Source organism: Lithobates pipiens, unplaced genomic scaffold (assembly GCF_037356315.1).
Source record: "Lithobates pipiens isolate NorthernLeopardFrog02 unplaced genomic scaffold, aLitPip1_a1.2 Scaffold_25, whole genome shotgun sequence".
Lineage (NCBI taxonomy): Eukaryota > Metazoa > Chordata > Amphibia > Anura > Ranidae > Lithobates > Lithobates pipiens.
The window spans coordinates 101,321,692-101,340,381 of record NW_027507787.1 but is presented as its reverse complement, the minus strand read 5'-3'; the positions used below and the strand labels follow the sequence as shown (position 1 = coordinate 101,340,381).

General features: G+C 43.3%; 1 protein-coding gene across 2 annotated transcripts in view; it reads left to right on the top strand.

Annotated features, from left to right (window-relative positions):
• RAD9A (RAD9 checkpoint clamp component A) overlaps nucleotides 1-18,690 on the top strand; it is a 266,419-nt gene that overhangs the window by 86,425 nt on the left and 161,304 nt on the right. For both annotated transcript variants that reach the window (XM_077454778.1, XM_077454779.1), the window contains exons 7-8: nucleotides 2,359-2,468; nucleotides 4,704-4,810. In XM_077454778.1, coding sequence (XP_077310904.1) covers nucleotides 2,359-2,468; nucleotides 4,704-4,810 — 217 coding nt within the window. The remainder of the gene's footprint in view (nucleotides 1-2,358; nucleotides 2,469-4,703; nucleotides 4,811-18,690) is intronic.

Genomic DNA, 18,690 nt, shown 5'->3' with positions numbered 1-18,690 from the left:
CTCATCAGGGTTTACTTCCTCTTTAACTACTTGACCCCCAGGCCAAATTACTCAGAACCCCCAAGCATTATACAGTGCCTTGAGAAAGTATTCGGCCCCCTTGAACTTTTCAACCTTTTGCCACATTTCAGGCTTCAAACATAAAGATATAAAATTTTTATTTTTTGTGAAGAATCACAAACAAGTGGGACACAATTGTGAAGTAGAACGAAATCTATTGGATTTTTGAAACTTTTTTAACTAATAAAAAAATTAAAAGGTGGGGCGTGCAAAATTATTCAGCCCCCCTTGCGTTAATACTTTGTAGAGCCATCTTTTGCTGCGATTACAGCTGCAAGTCGCTTGGGGTATGTCTCTATCAGTTCTGCACATTGAGAGACTGAAATTCTTGCCCATTCTTCCTTGCAAAACAGCTCGAGCTCTGAGGTTGGATGGAGAGCGTTTATGAACAGCAGTTTCAGCTCTTTCCACAGATTCTCGATTGGATTCAGGTCTGGACTTTGATTTGGCCATTCTAACACCTGGATACGTTTATTTGTGAACCATTCCTTTGTAGATTTTGCTGTATGTTTGGGATCATTGTCTTGTTGGAAGATAAATCTCCGTCCCAGTTTCAGATCTTTTGCAGACTCCAACAGGTTTTCATCCAGAATGGTCCTGTATTTGGCTGCATCCATCTTCCCCTCAATTTTAACCAGTCCCTGCTGAAGAAAAGCAGGCCCAAACCATGATGCTGCCACCACCATGTTTGACAGTGGGGATGGTGTGTTGAGGGTGATGAGCTGTGTTGCTTTTACGCCAAACATATCGTTTTGCATTGTGGGCAAAAAGTTTGATTTTGGTTTCATCTGACCAGAGCACCTTCTTCCACATGTTTGGTGTGTCTCCCAGGTGGCTTGTGGCAAACTTTAGACGAGACTTTTTATGGATATCTTTGAGAAATGGCTTTCTTCTTGCAACTGTTCCATAAAGGCCAGATTTGTGCAGTGTACGACTGATGGTTGTCCTATGGACAGACTCTCCCACCTCAGCTGTAGTTCTCTGCAGTTCATCCAGAGTGATCATGGGCCTCTTGGTTGCATCTCTGATCAGTCTTCTCCTTGTCTGAGCTGAAAGTTTAGAGGGACGGCCAGGTCTTGGTAGATTTGCAGTGGTCTGATACTACTTCCATTTCAAAATGATCGCTTGCACAGTGTTCATTGAGATGTTTAAAGCTTGGGAAATCTTTTTGTATCCAAATCCGGCTTTAAACTTCTCCACAACAGTATTACGGACCTGCCTGTGTGTTCCTTGGTCTTCATGATGCTCTCTGCGCTTTCAACAGAACCCTGAGACTATCACAGAGCAGGTGCATTTATACAGAGACTTGATTACACACAGGTGGATTCTATTTATCACCCTCAGTCATTTAGGACAACATTGGATCATTCAGAGATCCTCGCTGAACTTCTGGAGTGAGTTTGCTGCACTGAAAGTAAAGGGGCCGAATAATTTTGCACGCACCACTTTTCAGTTCTTTATTTGCTAAAAAAGTTTAAAATATCCAATAGATTTCGTTCCACTTCACAATTGTGTCCCACTTGTTGGTGATTCTTCACAAAATTAAAATTTTATATCTTTTTTTTAATCTTGTTTGAAGCCTAAAATGTGGCAAAAGGTTGAAAAGTTCAAGGGGGGCCGAATACTTTCGCAAGGCTGTGTGTGTGTGTTTTATTTATATATATATATATATATATATATATATATATATATATATATATATATATATATATATATATATATATATATATATATATATATATATATATATATATATATTAGAGAGAGAGATATATAATGTGTGTGTGTGTGTGTGTATATGTATATATATATATATATAATACTTTTTTTTTTTTTTTTTTTTTTTAAGCAAAGGCTCTAGAGAATGAAATGGTGGGTGTGTTTTTGGGCAAAAAAATACTTTTATTGAGTTTTAGTGAACACAAACCTAATTTAATTTTTCTTTCACTGGGCTTTTCGGTGGCTATTGCCCATCTCTCAGATGGACTTACTAATTTTCGAGGAATTCCTATGTTTCTGTATCCCCAAAAGGATAATAAAGAAAACAGGATCTTTTCTTTTTGATGGCTATTGCTGTCAAAGTTTGAGAAGAAAAACAATAGCTTGTGGGGAAATGTTAGGTTACAAATACTTTGTCAACAGAAACAAATGGAATAGGCCCTGGTTCCGGCTTTTATGGTTGTCGTGTGTGTGTGTGTGTGTGTGTGGTGGTGTTGTGCGTTTTTTTGTGTTTTTTTTTTTTTTTTTTTTCCTGTAAACTTGCTATTTTTATCATTTACTCGTGGCTTTCCTTTTTAGGCTACTTTCAGATGCTGTTGTGCATTTTCCATTGACACTTGCAGAGGTGACACTGATGGCCAGTCCTTGTGGAAAGGTCACACTTAAGAACTATGTGGAGGATGAAGTAGGTAAGAGGATGTTTTATCTTTACAAGGATAGTTTTAGCACGAAGTGCATTTGTTAAAAACTTTTTTGGATTAGTTGTGATAAGTATGTTAAATGTAAGGAAATTCCTGATGTAGCATTAATGCTGTCTTAAAACTGTGATGTGTTCATACAGGGGCTCTGTTTTTCACTCCTATACTGCTTACCGTGCAGGCAGGATGCTGGGTGCATGCTAGGAAATGCACAGTTGTTATTATTATTATTATTATCCCACAACTCCTAGTGGAATGTCTGAGCAGCTGGGTTAGCAAATTTCACCTGTTTTGGCTACGTACTCTTAATTGCAAGCTGGTAGCACCTAGAAGTTGGTAGTTTTTGTTGGGTAAATGCTAGACATTTCTTGGGCTACATACGATTGCCAGCAAAAAGCAGTGGTTTCCTGCAGGTAGTTGTAAACACTGCCTGAACACACTGGGATTGATTCACTAAAACTGGAGCGTGCAAAATCTGGTGCAGCAGTGCATGGTAGCCAATCGCCTTCTAACTTTAGTTTGTTCAGTTTAAGCTTTGACAAAGAAACCTGGAAACCAGTGCTGCTGCCGTTGGCATGTAACCACTTAATCTTAGGGGGTCATGTGAATGGAGCTCCTGCACCCAGGGTTGGCATTTCTGCAGCTAATTCAGCCATAGTTTTATTCGGCCATAACGCAGATTGGCACAAAGAGCTCCTTTGGCTTTCTGGGCCTCTGTCTTTACATCTTTCAGGCACCCGGAGAGGGTGGAAACTAACAACGCAACATAAAGGTCTTGTTTTTAAGGGAGGAAAACCATAGAGGTAAGGAAAAATAAGGCTTTCTGGTAATAGTAGAAGAGGTGAAAATAGTAACCTGGATATTATTTTCTAAGGCCAGAAACTTGAAATGCGATTACATTTTATTTTATTATTCAAAGCAAATCCATCCATGTGCTTTTTTATTTTGTTTAGAAATATTTTTGAAAAACACCCATCTGGAATAAGGGCAGATGATTCACATAGCATTTTCTTCCTGTAATTCATTTGATGTTAGCTCATGCATGCAGGATATGCTTTTTCTTATAAAAGATAAATGTGCCAAGAGAAATATGGGAGCTTATCCCTCCTCCTGGAGATGTCAGGTTGTGAGATGTCCTGCTCATCCACTGACTTCAATACTTGAATTATTGTGGTCATCTCCCCACTGAGCTATTGTGTTCTGACAGGGGGCCCCCCGCCATAACACAGTGATCAGCACTTGCAGCCATTGGCTGCGAGTGCTGATAGGATGCTGTTTTTTTTCAGCATGCTTGTTCGGAAGCTGGTCATTTAGACAGGCTTCTGTTGGTCGAGGAGCTGTACACGCTTTCTGAAAGTGGCTCCGTTCCTACCGGAACTACCATTTTTCTGCCCGTGTGTACCCAGCCTTAGTAAGTAAATTGGATGTCTCCAATTGTTTTGCAGTTTCAATAAAAAATGGAAAGATTGACTGCCCTATCTAGTTGCTGCTTGTAAAGCCAGCTTTAGTGTGTGTGGTGTGGGTTTTTTTTTTGTTTTTTTTGTTTTTTTTATTGACCTGCATTGCCCTTGCATGTGCTCCTTGCTGCAAAGGCCAGTTATAAGTTTGGGTGGCTGCCATTTGTTTATGCTGACCCTGCCATTAACACACGTCTCATCCTAGGGTAACTGCTCCTTAGTGAAACCTGAACATGGCTTATACTGTTAAATAGGTTGTAAACCAAGTTACACCACGTTTACCTACAGGAAAGCCTATAATGAGGCTTACCTGTAAGTACTGGGAACTGTGCAGGTTTAGGAGGTTTACCGCATACGCTTGTACCGACGTCATCGGGCGCATGCACACTGAAGAAAGGGCATGTGTCTAATGAAGGAAATCTCACGCTGAGCAATAATATGGCTATTTGCAGTCTATAAACAATAGAAATGCAGATATATTTGTATCACAAAGTGTACCTGGGACATGGTCATGAGTGTAGACACCTCCCAGCAGCCAACCCCTAAACACCTAAAAGGTGGCGCTCAAGAGCTGAAATTCCACATAGTACATCACTACGTTTGTGTTTGTTGGCCGACAATTGTGTGACGTTAGTATGCAAGACAAAATCCAGGCACACTCCCTTCGGACAAAAGTGACGCTTTGTCTGCCAACAATTCGATCGTCTGTACGATGCTTTAGTGTGTTTGTGGTGCTCTTACTTTTTTTTTTTTTTTCCTTCTTCTTCAGATCCAAGCAAAGCAATGCTAACAGAGTTGTCCCTAAGCAGAGAGGAATTCCTAGTGTATCAGCTGAAGAAGCAGAGTCAGATCACGTTTTGCTTGCGCGAGTTCAGGGTAAGAAGGCCTTTAAGCATTTTCCCACAATATATTGTGAAATCTAATGACTTTAGCTACCTTTTTAACCTTACGTTAATCAGTTCATATAGTTATAAGGTTGACCTGATATTATGTTTGTTACTTTTATCATTCACTTGGGTATGAAGCAATTTATAGACGGCTGCCTACAGGAGGATTTGGACTCTTTCAAACAAAAAACACAGTCTAACTCCTACTCCAAGCTTAGTTTTAGTTTTTTTTGCTGGTGCAACTACTATTGCTCGACTACTATAGACGACTTCAAAACAAAAAATACAGAAAGCGAAAAAAAAAATTACAACCATGTTCCTATTAAAAAGCTTTTTTTTTTTTTTTTTTTTTTTTTCTTTTTTTCTTCCCAAATTGTACAGACTGCAACCCTTTTCAAAGAAATGTAACATTTTATGCACTATTCACCAAAACAAATTCCATAAAAATCAAATTTTATTTGTACAAAGATCATAACATATATTTTCAAATAAAAGCAATGCCTGATACATAGTTGTATGTAATCAAAAAGTTTATATTCAATCTCCATAGCTCCACAATCTATATCCAGCTATATGGCATTGACTGACCAACTTGTTTGAAAAGTTCTTTGTACTGGGCTGAAGCTAGAACTAGCTATAAGGAATGTACAAACCGTAATCGATATAGCGATGTGATCAAAAATAATGCAGACTTGTAGGTAGATTCTACATTTTAGTGGTGAGAGTCACATTTATCAGCCAAGTTTATAATAAGTCCCAGTTCTGGACACAGATTTGCCCAAAGGGTTGCAATAGGAGACGGGACACACACAAGGACCTGTGAAGAACAATGGAAGGTAAGCTGTAATATAGGATACAAATAAGTATAGTATCATTACACCTAGTGGGGTTGGAAACTAGATCAAACCCCTTACAAGAATGTATGAAAAAGTGGACATGGATATGATCTATGTGGATGAGTAAAAGTGAAAGGCCTGCCAGATATGTTTCTGATAGAGTGGGGCTTATCCCCTACTTTTATTTCCTGCTATTGGAAGAGATGCATGTCAGAAAAGGGGGTGCACTGTAAACTGATGAGCTGCAGTGCTCCACTGCAAAGGACAGCTGTTGTGATGACACCAATATATTCCCACTGCTGCTGTTGAACCCCTTAAAAATGAATGGGCCATATCAAAATAAAAAAACAAAATAAAGTTCAAACACAGAATGAAATTGTAAAAACGATCCCCAAACACTCACATGAAAACACTACAAAAAAAAAAAAAACTTTACACTTTTTTTTTTTTTCCCACTTGGCTAAAGGGGAAGAGAAAAAAAAAAAAAATATTGAGGAAAAGCAAAGAAACAACAAAAAGAGGTAACCGCAACACAACCTGATGCACACAAAAAGTCCTAAAAAGGACTGTTGGGCTGGAAGAAATTCCAGTGAATGCAGATGGACTTACACCAGGGGTGCCCAACGTTTTGAAGAGCGAGGGCCACTTAAGCGACTTGGTAACAAGTCGCGGGCCACAATTAACAGAGCAGGTGGATGACAGGTCCGTGCAGAGTGGACACGGGCACAGCCCACTCTACTCTATGGGTCCTCCAATCCACCCTGGCGGAAGGGGATTGAGCCTTCTGTGTTTTTTTTTTTTGCAAATCAGATTGGAGGTAGTCGGGTGTAAAAGGACACAAATCTGTTTACATGCCGTTTCATAGAGGTGAATGAAAGGTTCCATTTAGTTGGACCGATTGTGTGAAAGGGGCCTTTTACACTAATGCAGCTCAGTCTACCTGTGTCTTTCCTATGGGTTAGCTACACATTGCCCTAGACTTCTATTATATCCTGCAGGTGTGGTGCACTTTCTGAAAGCTCACCAAACCCGCAGGTAATAACAGAAGTCTATGCCTCAGTGCAGGTAACCTGAAGGTGCACTGCACCTGCGGATCAGTTTGAAAGCAGCCCATTAACCACTGCACAGATATGCCCATATATACACTGCAATTTTAGTAGTAAACTGACCTTTATCAACAGTCTTCCATTCAAGTATTGCCTGCTGTTGCTGTCTCCGGCAGAGCGCATTTGGTATCACTCCGCCTGTGGCAAGAGACAGCGTTATACAGGAAGCATCAGCTTATACAGCTCTGCTCCACAGCTGCTTGCTTTGCCGGGTTCATTAACAACACAGGTACTCTGGGATGGCGGGTCGGCAATCCATGATCTGGGCTTGCCAATCTGCCATCCCACTGAAGGAGGTCGCGGGCCACATCCTCACATATGGCCCCCGGGCCACTGGTTGGGCACCCCTGACTTACTCTACTCTCCGTAGCCACACAAACTGCAATTCACTGCAAAGTATCAGTATCAAATATACAGCAGTGGACATAGTACTGTATGTCACTCTGAACTATGTAAAGCACAAAGCAGTAACAGTACACTACACTAATCAACCCTTTCCCCATAAAAGCAAAGTCAGCTGTTCCACACACACTAAATTCCCAACATGCTGACAAAGGGCTTGGGTCAAAACCATGACTGTCCAAAATCTTGCCCCTGAACAGAGGTCGGGGGCAAAACTTTTGGCTAGTGATGCCTTTGGCCATGCATTATAGAACATTCCTGGCGTCGTTCCTGCCAATGTCCCAAAAGTTTGTTATTCAGCTGATTGTTCAACCAGCGAATGTTTGTTCTGAACGTAACTAACATTTAGCTCATCCCTACAGACTAGGTTCCATTATTTCTTTATCATACATAGTTACATAGTTGGTCAGGTTGAAAAAAGACACAAGTCCATCTAGTTCAACCACATACATCATGGGACACAGAGTTAGGCTAACATTCATTACCTACTGGGTTAAACTTCACCTCCAGGTGAATGGACACTGATAGACCAAAGGTCTTTAGACAGGAATTGTTCCCCTATATAACCCCTCCCATGCAGGAAGTATCAGATCCATTTGAAGCTGAAATGGGTGGAGGAAGGGAAAGAGCTAGATGCAAAGGACTCGGGTGATGGCCCAGCAGATGAGTCTGCTTCTGAAGAATCTGGACCAGAAGATGTCCAGTTGGTATCAGCCTCTCAGTCGCAGAGGCTTTCGATCCAGACTTACCCAAATGGTTCATTCTGCCCTTAAGTTACCTCCTGCAGAGGTTTCTGAGCCTCCCTTGTCCTCTTTGCGGTCCCTGAAGCCTCCTCAGGCTGCACAGGCTGTCTCGTTGCACCCGCTGTTGGAACAGGCGGTGTATGCTGTTTGGGAACATCCTGACAGGATTTTGGTTTTCCCTTTTTTATATCTCAAGGAGGAAAAGTTCATTAAGAAATGCCAGCCATAGATGGGGCAGTCTCTCCTTAAACTAAAGAACTTAACTCGTCCAGTGGATAATGCACAGGGCTTGAAAGACCCTGTTGACAAGAAACTGGAGTCCTTATTAAAGACTTCCCTTTCCTTGGCCAGTTCAGCTGTTTAGCCAGCTGTCTCAGCAATTGGAGTCTTCCAGTCCATAAAAGATCAGGTCAGATGGCCTGACAGACCTAACCTGGAGGTTGATCTTGCTGAAAATAGGGCAGATATTTCTTGAGCACTGTTTTGCTGTAGATACCTTAAAGGATTTTATACAACAAGTGTCTCATGGGTGTCTTCTGTCAGTACACATGCACAGACTTAAGAACTGGTCAGCCAAGCTTCCCTGGTAAGACGTTATTGGCAGGGTTCCCCTTCCATGGGGAACATTTGGTGATTATCTGGACAAATACATCCAAAAGATTTCCAGAGGAAAGAGTTCTTTACTTCCTGTAAATAGGACCAGGTATCCCTCATTTTTAAACCCTTTGCGGACTTCCTCAGGTATTTCAGCACCAAGGCAGTTTCGGCTGCCACCAGAGCGCTAGAGCCAGGGGCAAGCCGCAGGGCCTGGGTGCAGAACTCTTCTAAACCCAGCACCAAGCCATACTTTTGAGGTGACGCCCTCCACTCTATCTGGGAGGGCGAAGGCTGCTCCAATTTGCGGACATTTGAAGAACAGTGGCGCATGACGAGTGGGTCACCTCAACAGTGTCCCGTGGTTACAAGCTGGAATTACGGAGGTTTTCACGATCCAACATTCCTGCGGATCCTCCAAAAAGAAACTTATTGTTCCAAGCACAAGAGCAGTTTGTGCATCAGGGAATAATCATACAGGTTCTTGGGTCCAAAAGGGGTACAGGGTTTTATTCAAACCTGTTCACGGTTCTCAAGCCAAATGGGGACATAAGGCCGATCTTGGACCTAAGATCCCTGAACCAACGTCTGTTAATCCAATCCTTTGGGATGGAGTCAGTCCGCTCGGTATTGGTCTCATTCCAGATGGAAGACTTCTTGGCCTCCATTGATATCAAAGAAACGTATTTACACATAATCATCTTTCAGCCTCATCAGAGGTTCCTGCGATTTGCAGAGGAGAAATGTAATTTCCAGTTAGTGGCACTGCCCTTCAGGCTTGCCACAGCACCTCAAGTGTTTACAAAAACCTACGCTCAATTCCATTCCAGGCCTATACAACAAGATATTTTGTCGGCTTGGAACAGGAGAACACAAGCCCGGGATTTCCCCATGTGCTTATCTCCCTGGGGACGCTTAAGCCTAAGCTGTTGGTTGCAGGATCAGAACCTGCAAAAGGGAGGAGGGAGGAGTCTAGTAATGGAGCGTGCCTGCACCTAGCATAGCTAAGTGAAGACCAGGTCTCTGCTCCCAGCTGCAGTTGTTAACATCTCTTAGAGGCTGCTTGTGTCTCCCTGATCCCGGCATTTGCTCTGGCTCCTGCTCCCCCCCCCCATATACCTGTCAGCCATGTCTGCTGTGAGACCTGTGCTTGGGCACAGGACATTGCTGTGGTCGTGGGCTGCATCCTGTCTCGGAGTGTGCCTGTGTGAGTGATCATCGGAGAGCCTCGGCGGCCAAACTGAGGAAGGGGGATGGCCTTCGCTGAGTCCCCGTGAGGAACCGCTGTGTTTTCCGTGTGTGGGCCGAGTTCCAGAGAGACTGTCTGGTATTGGGTTCCAGACGCCCTCTGCTGTCTACTGTCTGGGAGTAGGTGCAGCTAGACTGCTGGATTGGAGTGGCTGGCGGCTGTACTAGGAGGACGATGGCAATACCCTAGGTGGTGGATGTCTCTTGGCATGTGGGGAGAGCTGGCCGCCCAGTGGAAAGACAAAAAAAATGGGTATGTGATTCCATCCTGAGTTATACCTAGCACCCTGACGCTCTGAAAATTTGCCTCTCTAGAGTTTTTTTTTCTTTTCTTTCTTTTTTTTTTTTTTTTTCATACCAAATATCAGACTTCTCGTGCTGTTTATAATTGCTATGTTCCAGCGGTACTGATATTTTTCCTGTGTTGTGACCACGGACTTAAAACAAATAACTAAATGAAAAAAGTTTCTCAACAACAAGCACACTATAATATTGCAAGTCCAAACAGGATATGTGCTATGGTACTGAGACCTGTGTGCTGTTAGTAGATAAGGGGGACCTCAGAAATCAAGGAAAAAAAGTTTGCCGTCTTTCCTTGCTTTATGTGGTTTAAATGAGGCAGCAAGTGACCCAGAACTATATTTATTAAAGAAACTGCCTTAGTGAAATTTACATGCCTCATTATAAACGTATGACATTGACAATAGAAGCTGCTGTGTTGGAAGTTACATTTGAAACAGTATCCCCATATTTGCTCATACTTGTTTTATCTCCTCATACTTATCCCTGTCTGAGTGGCTTTATTTGCTTCCCTGGGACTATAGTTTGATTTTATTTATTTTTTTCCAATAACAGGGCATAACAATACTATGAGAACTACTAACTGTCATTGGATATTTAAAAGACTGTTGTAAGAACACGTAAAAAGGCACTCTGTTAAATGGCTTAAAAAGTTTTAATATTGGATATAGTACCCTAGATGAGGTTTTTGAGAAACTCTAGGATACAGAATAATTACATAAGGAGTTATAACCTATGGGGACCTACAGCAGCAGAACAAAATAGTGACCTATAAGGAGGATATAGCAAGAAGCAATGAATATGCTACAGTGGTGGTAAATACTACAGAGTAACTCTATCCAGATAAATGAAGGGAAAGACAACTAGGACAGGAGTAACCCCCAAATCGCCCCATTTCAGCTTAGTTACTAGTCCCGGCCCAATGAATAACTACGTCACGCAAATGGGATTGACTGAGAAACAATTGACAGAAAAACAACAAAATAGTAGAAGCACTCAAGCTGAAAATAAAGATAAAGAGGAGAAGGAAATTGGGGGGTGAAGCACCATGACGTAGGCGCGTGGTGAGGACGACTCCCTCCTCCCTTCTCCGTCTGACCTCCCACGATCCCCGCGTCATGTCGTAGCCTATGACGAGCGCCGGCGAGTGAGGTGAGCATAGCCGACGCTGAGTCCGAGAACGAGGCTGAGACGCTCGGAAGGACCCAGCAGCTGCGCACTCTGCGGTGAAAAAAGTTCAGCAGAGCCCGATCCAGCAACAGCGTCCCCCGATCCACTGGCTGGTGGAGAGGGGTGGAGAGTGTGGAACAGCCCGGCAGACGGGGGAAGGAGTAAGAGGCATAGGAGCCAGCCGCCCGGAGAATGGAGTGACCACGGCACCTAAACGGCAGCCCACAACCGGCAGAAGCGCTGAGCAAGGAGCCTGTGGAGCCTGTGGACGGAAGCGGCAGAGGACGGCACTGCAGAGGAAAGGTACCGGACGGGGAGGGGGAGAATGACCAGGAACATGATGTGAATAGACTGTTTGAAAAGGGCTCAATAAATGGAGGACTGTCACAGGGATGGCCTTTGGGGATGTCAATAGTCAAGAGTCAAATTGGCTGAGTACGGTATGCCAACAAGAAGGGAAAAGGTGCCATTTCCCCTACAGGTTGCTTAAAGGGCAATATTACACTCAGTATATGGCTATCCCCTATATGCCTATGCGGCCCAGGTATATTACGCAAGAAGCAATAAAGACAAAGACTGTGGCTAGCTTTGAAAATATATAGGCCGTCCCGGGAGTACATGGACGTACACCGACCTTTGTGTACACACCTAGAAGGTTCCAAGTTATATCCTAACCAGACCTATCCCCAAGAGTGAAGGTACCCCCCTCGTCCGAAAGGTGAGAGAAAGAACTGAGGCAATTGTAAGGAAGCGACTCCCTTGGATTATTAAAGTGGGGAGTTAGAGTGCCTGTATCCTTTCTAGCTCTTTGTGGATTAGAGGGCCTCTCTCCCAGCATATGGACAGGTCTCGACTTGGATATTCTCACCTCTTTTTTTTCTTTTTATGTCTGCCTCCCTAATCCCGCTTCAGAAGAGTATGCGAGTATTAATGCCTCTTCCAGGAAGTAGCAGGACCTAAGGCTCGACCTCATCCATCGAGCCGAAGATAGAGGCACAGAAAACAGAGGCATTAATCAATTCCCAGCCTGGGAGGAGGGAATCGTCAAAGGGATAGGAGAGTGTATGATTGGCAACTGGAAAAATTTTGGAAGATCCTGTCGTCCCAAAATACCTTAGAATAGACCATTTGCCTTAGCCCTCTGACCCCTCCAGGAGACATTTTCTTCAATCTAGTTTGATTAGGAGGGCACCATCCTCCCATTTCTGTATTCTTCCTCTGGGTACACTGAAGGTTTATATTGGCATTTCTGTATATTTCTGTGTATGTAAGGGGGGCACAGGCGGATCCCAGAAAGGATTAATCCCTCAGGGGTCTATACGTGTCCCTCGGAGGGGACGTCTAGGCTATAGAAAGGTGGGACAGCCGTAGAAACAGCTCAGGAAAGAAAAGTAGGGAGAAAAAATGAGGGGGAAGGCAAAATCGGGTAAAAGCGCCCCTCCGATATCCAGCCCTGGAGGGATCCAGAGATACATGCCATGTAACACTACAAATACCAGTACGCTGGAGGAGGGGCAGGAAAGTCCAAAACAAGGAGTGGGAAGGAGGTCAGGTCCGAGTAGACAGAAGTTAGGAGAGGAAGGTAAAGGAGCGAAAGTAAACGGGACTAGAAGTGGGGGGACAAAAGAGACAAGCCCCACAATTCAAAGCTTTGCCAGAGGCCAAAGGGATAAAGAGGAGGAGAGAGCAATGGGAGAACCTATCCCCGAGGAAGGGACCTTGCGATCAGGTCCCCAAGTGGAATCTACTCTGATAAAAGAGATGCTGGGGGAAATGTTCGCAAAAATGGAGGTGGCTCTAAAGACAGAAATAGCTGGAGTGCGTGCTGATATAGGTAGGGTACTGGAGAGGGTAGAGGAGATCGAAGATAGAATGGACAACCAGGAGCTTAGGATAGAGGAGATGGCAGAACAGGTACAGAACCTCCAAAGAACAAATAGGTCCCTCCTTTATAAATTAGAAGACCAGGAGAATAGGAGTAGGAGGAAGAATGTATGCATCAAAGGTATCCCTGAAAAATATGGTGCCGCAGAGCTGAGTAAAATAGTGCAGCAGGTCTTTAATCCGCTATTACAAAGGGAGCCAACCGAAAGTATAAAGTTAGGGTTCACAGGATCGCAGCTAGAGGGGTAGTAAGTAGGGAAGCCATACGGGACGTGATAGTCAGGTTTCATTACGTAGAGGAGAAGGCGCAAATAATGGAGAAACTAAGGGCAGTGTCAGATTTCCTTTGAGGGTGCAGAGCTGCGAGTGTTCTCAGACTTAGCCCCAGAAACGCTGAGGAGAAGAAGATTGCTAAAACTTTTAACGGAAGCCATGAACGCTGCGGGAGTCCCATATCAGTGGGGCTTCCCAGCGTGTTTGAGGGGGTGAAGAGATGGCCGCTCCGCTTCCCGGAGGATTTAAGAGGGTTCTGTGAGAGCTTAGAGATCACCCCCCCCCTGCGCTACCAGGTTGGCAGGAAGAAATAGATACGCACCCCCCCAAAGAAAGCTAAGATGGCAGAGAAGGAGAAATAGAGAGATGAGTGATGGGGAGGGGGACAATAGAAATGGGGGGCAGCAATGTTGAGGGTCAGGCAGGTCCGGGGAAGGAGGAGGGGGAGGGTAGTGGGGGGGGGAGGGAGTTGTCGTCGCTGGGTAGGCGCTACCAGGTACGAACCCCCGGGTAAATATGAAGTACAGACGTTATCAGAGAGATAGGGTCGGGTTCATATACACACAAAAGGGGGGAGAGACCCCGACCAACGGCTGCAGTTGCAGAGTTGGGGGGGAGGGAGGTGGGGGGGGGGGTGTGTTTTTTTTTTTTCCTTCTTTTTTGGGTATGGTGTCCTTCGCGTCCCCCCGATCCCCCGGAATGGGAAAGCCCCCTCTGGGTCAGCACTCGGGAAACGATAGAATAATACAAATAGAGGTCAATGGTTCTTATTAATGTGATAACATACAATGTGAGGGGACTAAACACAAAGGAAAAAAGGTATAAAATTAATAAAGAACTCCAATTTATGGGGGGAAAAGTTATGTCTCCAAGAAACATACATTACCAGTAGTTCAGGGATAAAACTGTCATCACCCCAATTCCCAATGTGGTTTTACGGAGACTCCCCCCTCCGCGCACTCCAGAGGAGTAGCAATTGGCTTTGATAAATCAGTAAGATTTGAAATCGAGGAACGATTGACTGACCCAGAGGGGAGATATTTATTTTTAAAGTGTAAATTGGGAATTATGCAATGCACCATTGTTAATGTGTACGCACCAAATAGTAACCAAGAGAAATTCTTATTGAGAGTATTAAGTAAACTGGAGGAATTTAGAATGGGCATGGTAATTTTAGCAGGTGATTTAAATTGGTGTTTAGACCCTAAGTTGGACTCCTCAGGGGGTGGTACACGGGGGGCAGAACATCGGTACAGAAAAATAAATAAAGCACTTACCAACGCCCAGCTACATGACGGTTGGAGGATTAACCACCAGAAAGAACGGGATTATACCCATTTCTCCTCAGTACATAAAACCTTTACAAGACTAGACTATATATTTGTAGGACAACAATTAGTGGCCAATTTAAAAAAATCAGAAATTAAACCAATCACCTTGTCCGACCATGCCCCGGTAAAAATTCAACTAGAAATACAGGGCCATATGGGGACAGGAAGTGCCTGGAAACTGAATGACTCACTTAATCAAGAACAAGATGTAAGCACAAAAATCCAGCAGGAATTAAGCGATTTTCTATGAGGCGAATGATACAGGAGAATGTTCAAAGGCTATTATCTGGGAGACACATAAGGCGGTTATTAGAGGGATCTTGATTGGAATTGGCGCAGGGAAAAAGAAAGACAGGGAGAAGGCGAAGGTACAGCTATACAAGGAGATTGAGGAATTAGAACAAATGACCAGACCCAGAGGGCTCCAGGAATCCCAGGAATTACAAAAAAAAAAGAGTTAGAAGAATTTTTAGAACAGGAGAGGACAGCTTTCCATAAAATAAATAGGGAGAGACACCTGTGGGGTAACAAGTCAAGTAAGTGGTTAGCTAGAAGAGTAAAAGAACAGAAAAACAGGACCTACATACCGAAGATCAGCGATAAAGAGGGGGAGATGAAGTTTGCAACACCGGATATTGCAGAGAACTTCCAGCTATATTACAGCGCTCTATATAACATAGGCACGAGAAGGGAGGAAGGGAGGAAAAGGAAAGAAGCTATCAGGGAATATCTAGAGAAGTTCGACCGTTTAAAAGTGATACGTGACGAGATGCAGGAATTAGAGACCCCTATCTCAGTTACGGAAGTGGAAAGGGCAATTAAAGAAATAGCTCTTGGGGGAAGCCCTGGCCCGGATGGCTATTCTATTTTATATTACAAAAAATTTCAAAATTTTCTGGCACCCAAGCTCTGTGACTATTTCAATGAGGTGGGGGACGGGGGGGCCTTTCGTGAAGAGGCCCTGCTCGCTCACATCACATTGATCTTAAAGGAAGGTAAGGACCCGGCAGCAATGGAGAGTTATAGGCCGATTTCATTGTTGAATATGGACGTGAAGATCTATGCGAAAATCCTGGCCGAGCGATTGAAAACACTCCTCCCCGAGTGGATCAATACCGATCAGGTGGGATTCGTTCGGGGACGAGAGGGGAGAGATAACTCTTTGAAGTAAATTATGCTGATACAGGAAGCATCTAGAAGAGAGACTCCCACGCTGCTCTTGTCGGTGGATGCCGAGAAGGCATTTGACAGAGCAGACTGGGAGTTTATAAATGAGACTTTAGAATATATGGGCTTGGGCGGGAGAATGATGAAGTGGGTAAAAGCGCTATATAATAAGCCGACAGCTAGGATCAAGGTGAACGGCTCCCTGTCTCGCCCCCTGGAATTGTGCAACGGGACGAGACAGGGATGCCCCTTGTCCCCGATCCTCTTCGTGATTGCCTTGGAGCCGTTATTGGCAGCGATCCGGGGTAACCAGGACCTGCGAGGAATCGTAGTGGGAGGTAGAGAGTACAAGGTCTCTGCATTTGCGGATGATCTGCTACTATATATTACACACCCCAGCATATCAATCCCGGCGGCAGTGAAGGAAATGGAACAGTATGGTCGATTATCAAACTTTAAAATTAATCTATCCAAAACAGAAATATTAAATCTGAATCTGTCTGAAGAAGATCAGAGAGACTTAACCGCCAGCCTACCTTTTAGATGGAGTGGAGGGGAATTGAGCTACCTGGGGATAAAACTAACGGCAAAAAGGGCGAATTTGTACGAAGCCAATTATATACCTCTGCTTAATAAAATCAAATCACAAATGGAAAATATGAAACATAAAGGAATATCTTGGATGGGCAGAGTGAACGTAATGTTCATACTGCCGATGGTATTTATATACATTCCAAATGGTCCCCATCTCCCTGCCGGGAAGTTTCTTCAGAAAATTAAAATCTCTAGTCCTTGCATTTATATGGCACCCAAAAAAAACCCGCATTGCGCACAAGGTCCTTGTAAAGGAAAAGGAAAAAGGAGTGGGTCTCCCAGACTTCAAAAAATACTATGAAGCTATAATATTATCCAGGATAGCAGATTGGAGACACAACTTAGAGGGGAAGAGTTGGGCGGAGCTGGAAACTAGATTAAGTGGGACGGACTTAACAAAAATGATATGGATACCGGCCCAAGCACGGAACCTAGGAACAGGCACTAGTATAATCACAAGACACACACTGAGAACATGGGATAAAATAAATAAGCTACACAATTGGACATGTAATTCCCCCTTAATGTCACTACTAAACACTAAATATTTTTTGCCAGGAATGGAAGAGCGGATGTATTATAGCAGATGGGCACAGAAAGTAGAAGTAACACTAGGAGAGGTGATGAAAGGGGATAAGATCTTGACGTATAGGGAAATCACTCAAGAATGGGGACACAGACCATTAGACAAATGGAGATATAATCAATTATTACACTTTACACAAGGGCTTCCACATCCCCATCGAGGAATGAATGAGTTAAGGCCACTAGAAAAATTATTTAAGGAGGCACATAGTATAGTGAAAAGGGTCTCTAAATTATATAAAATATTAAGAGGTGAGGGAGAGGGGGAATTACCTGTATATCTAGGGAAATGGAAACGGGAATTGGGGACACTTAGAAATGACGAACACAGAAGGAAACTATTAATAATGACATATGCACTAGCGAAAGATGCACGAACATATGAAATGGCATACAAATTAATAGCGAGGTGGTACATGACACCCACAAGAATGCAGAAGCTAAGAGGGGGAGAGGAATTGATGTGTTGGAGGGAATGCAAGGAACAAGGCTCGTTTAAACATATATGGTGGGATTGCCCAAAAATAAGACCTTTTTGGGATAAGATAATTGAAAACATATCCTTGATAACCGGAAAGAGGATTAGGAAATGCCCATGGGCCTGCCTGTTCCACGATACAGACATGGGAGTAAGGCAGTACAAAGCCACTCTCATCCCTTATCTTTTGAATGCAGCCAAAGCCTTAATCCCAAACCATTGGGGAGACCCTCAGGGGGGCCGACAATTCTTGAGTGGGTGAAGAAGGTGGAGCAGAGTAGGCTGATTGAAGATTCGATCAATAAAACCCAGGAGATAGAAAGTGAAGTCCAAGGGAAATGGCAAAAATGGCTGACATTCTTAGAGAGTGGGAACTGTCATGTCTGATCAGTAGGGGAAGGGAGCAGGGAGGAGGACAAAGGACACGGGTGGAGAATGGGGGGCAAATCTCCACCCTTTTTTTTATTTTTTTATTTATTTATTTATTTATTTTTTTGCCCAAGGGGAGGAGGGAGGACTGGGGTTTTTAAATGCATTTTGTAAGCTGAGAGGTGTAAGGAGTCTTTGTCTCTGTGATATACTGTGTGACTCCACCCTCAAGATTTGTATAAACATGTTTGAATAATGTATTAAAAAGAAAAATAAAGAATATATAAAAAAAAAAAGAGAAGGGGAAAAAAAACAGGCACAAGCGCAAAATAAATCTGTACAGAAGAGAGAAATACCATTAGAGGTGGACATGGAACAACCCTTAGAACTAGAGTATGAAACAGAAGGGACACAGACCCAGCAAGAAAACCCCCTATCCCTGCCAACCAAAAAGGAAATAACATCTATGTTTGCTGCCCAGGAAAAATCCCTGAAAACTGAAATGGAAAGATTGCATAAAAATCTCGGATATATCTTGGAACGAGTAGAAGAGATCGGAAAAAAAAAACTGAAAATTAGTAATATGATTGAGAAATTAGAATTAGAAATCGCATCCCTAAAAAAAATCGCAGCAAGAACAAGCGTATAAAATTGAGGATCAAGAAAATAGGGATAGAAGAAAAAATATAAGAATACATGGGGTCTTAGAATTGCTACATCAAGAAGATCCAACAGACATAATAAAAAAGATTTGTAATCCGTTGAAGATCTAGCGAAGCCAATAAAAAT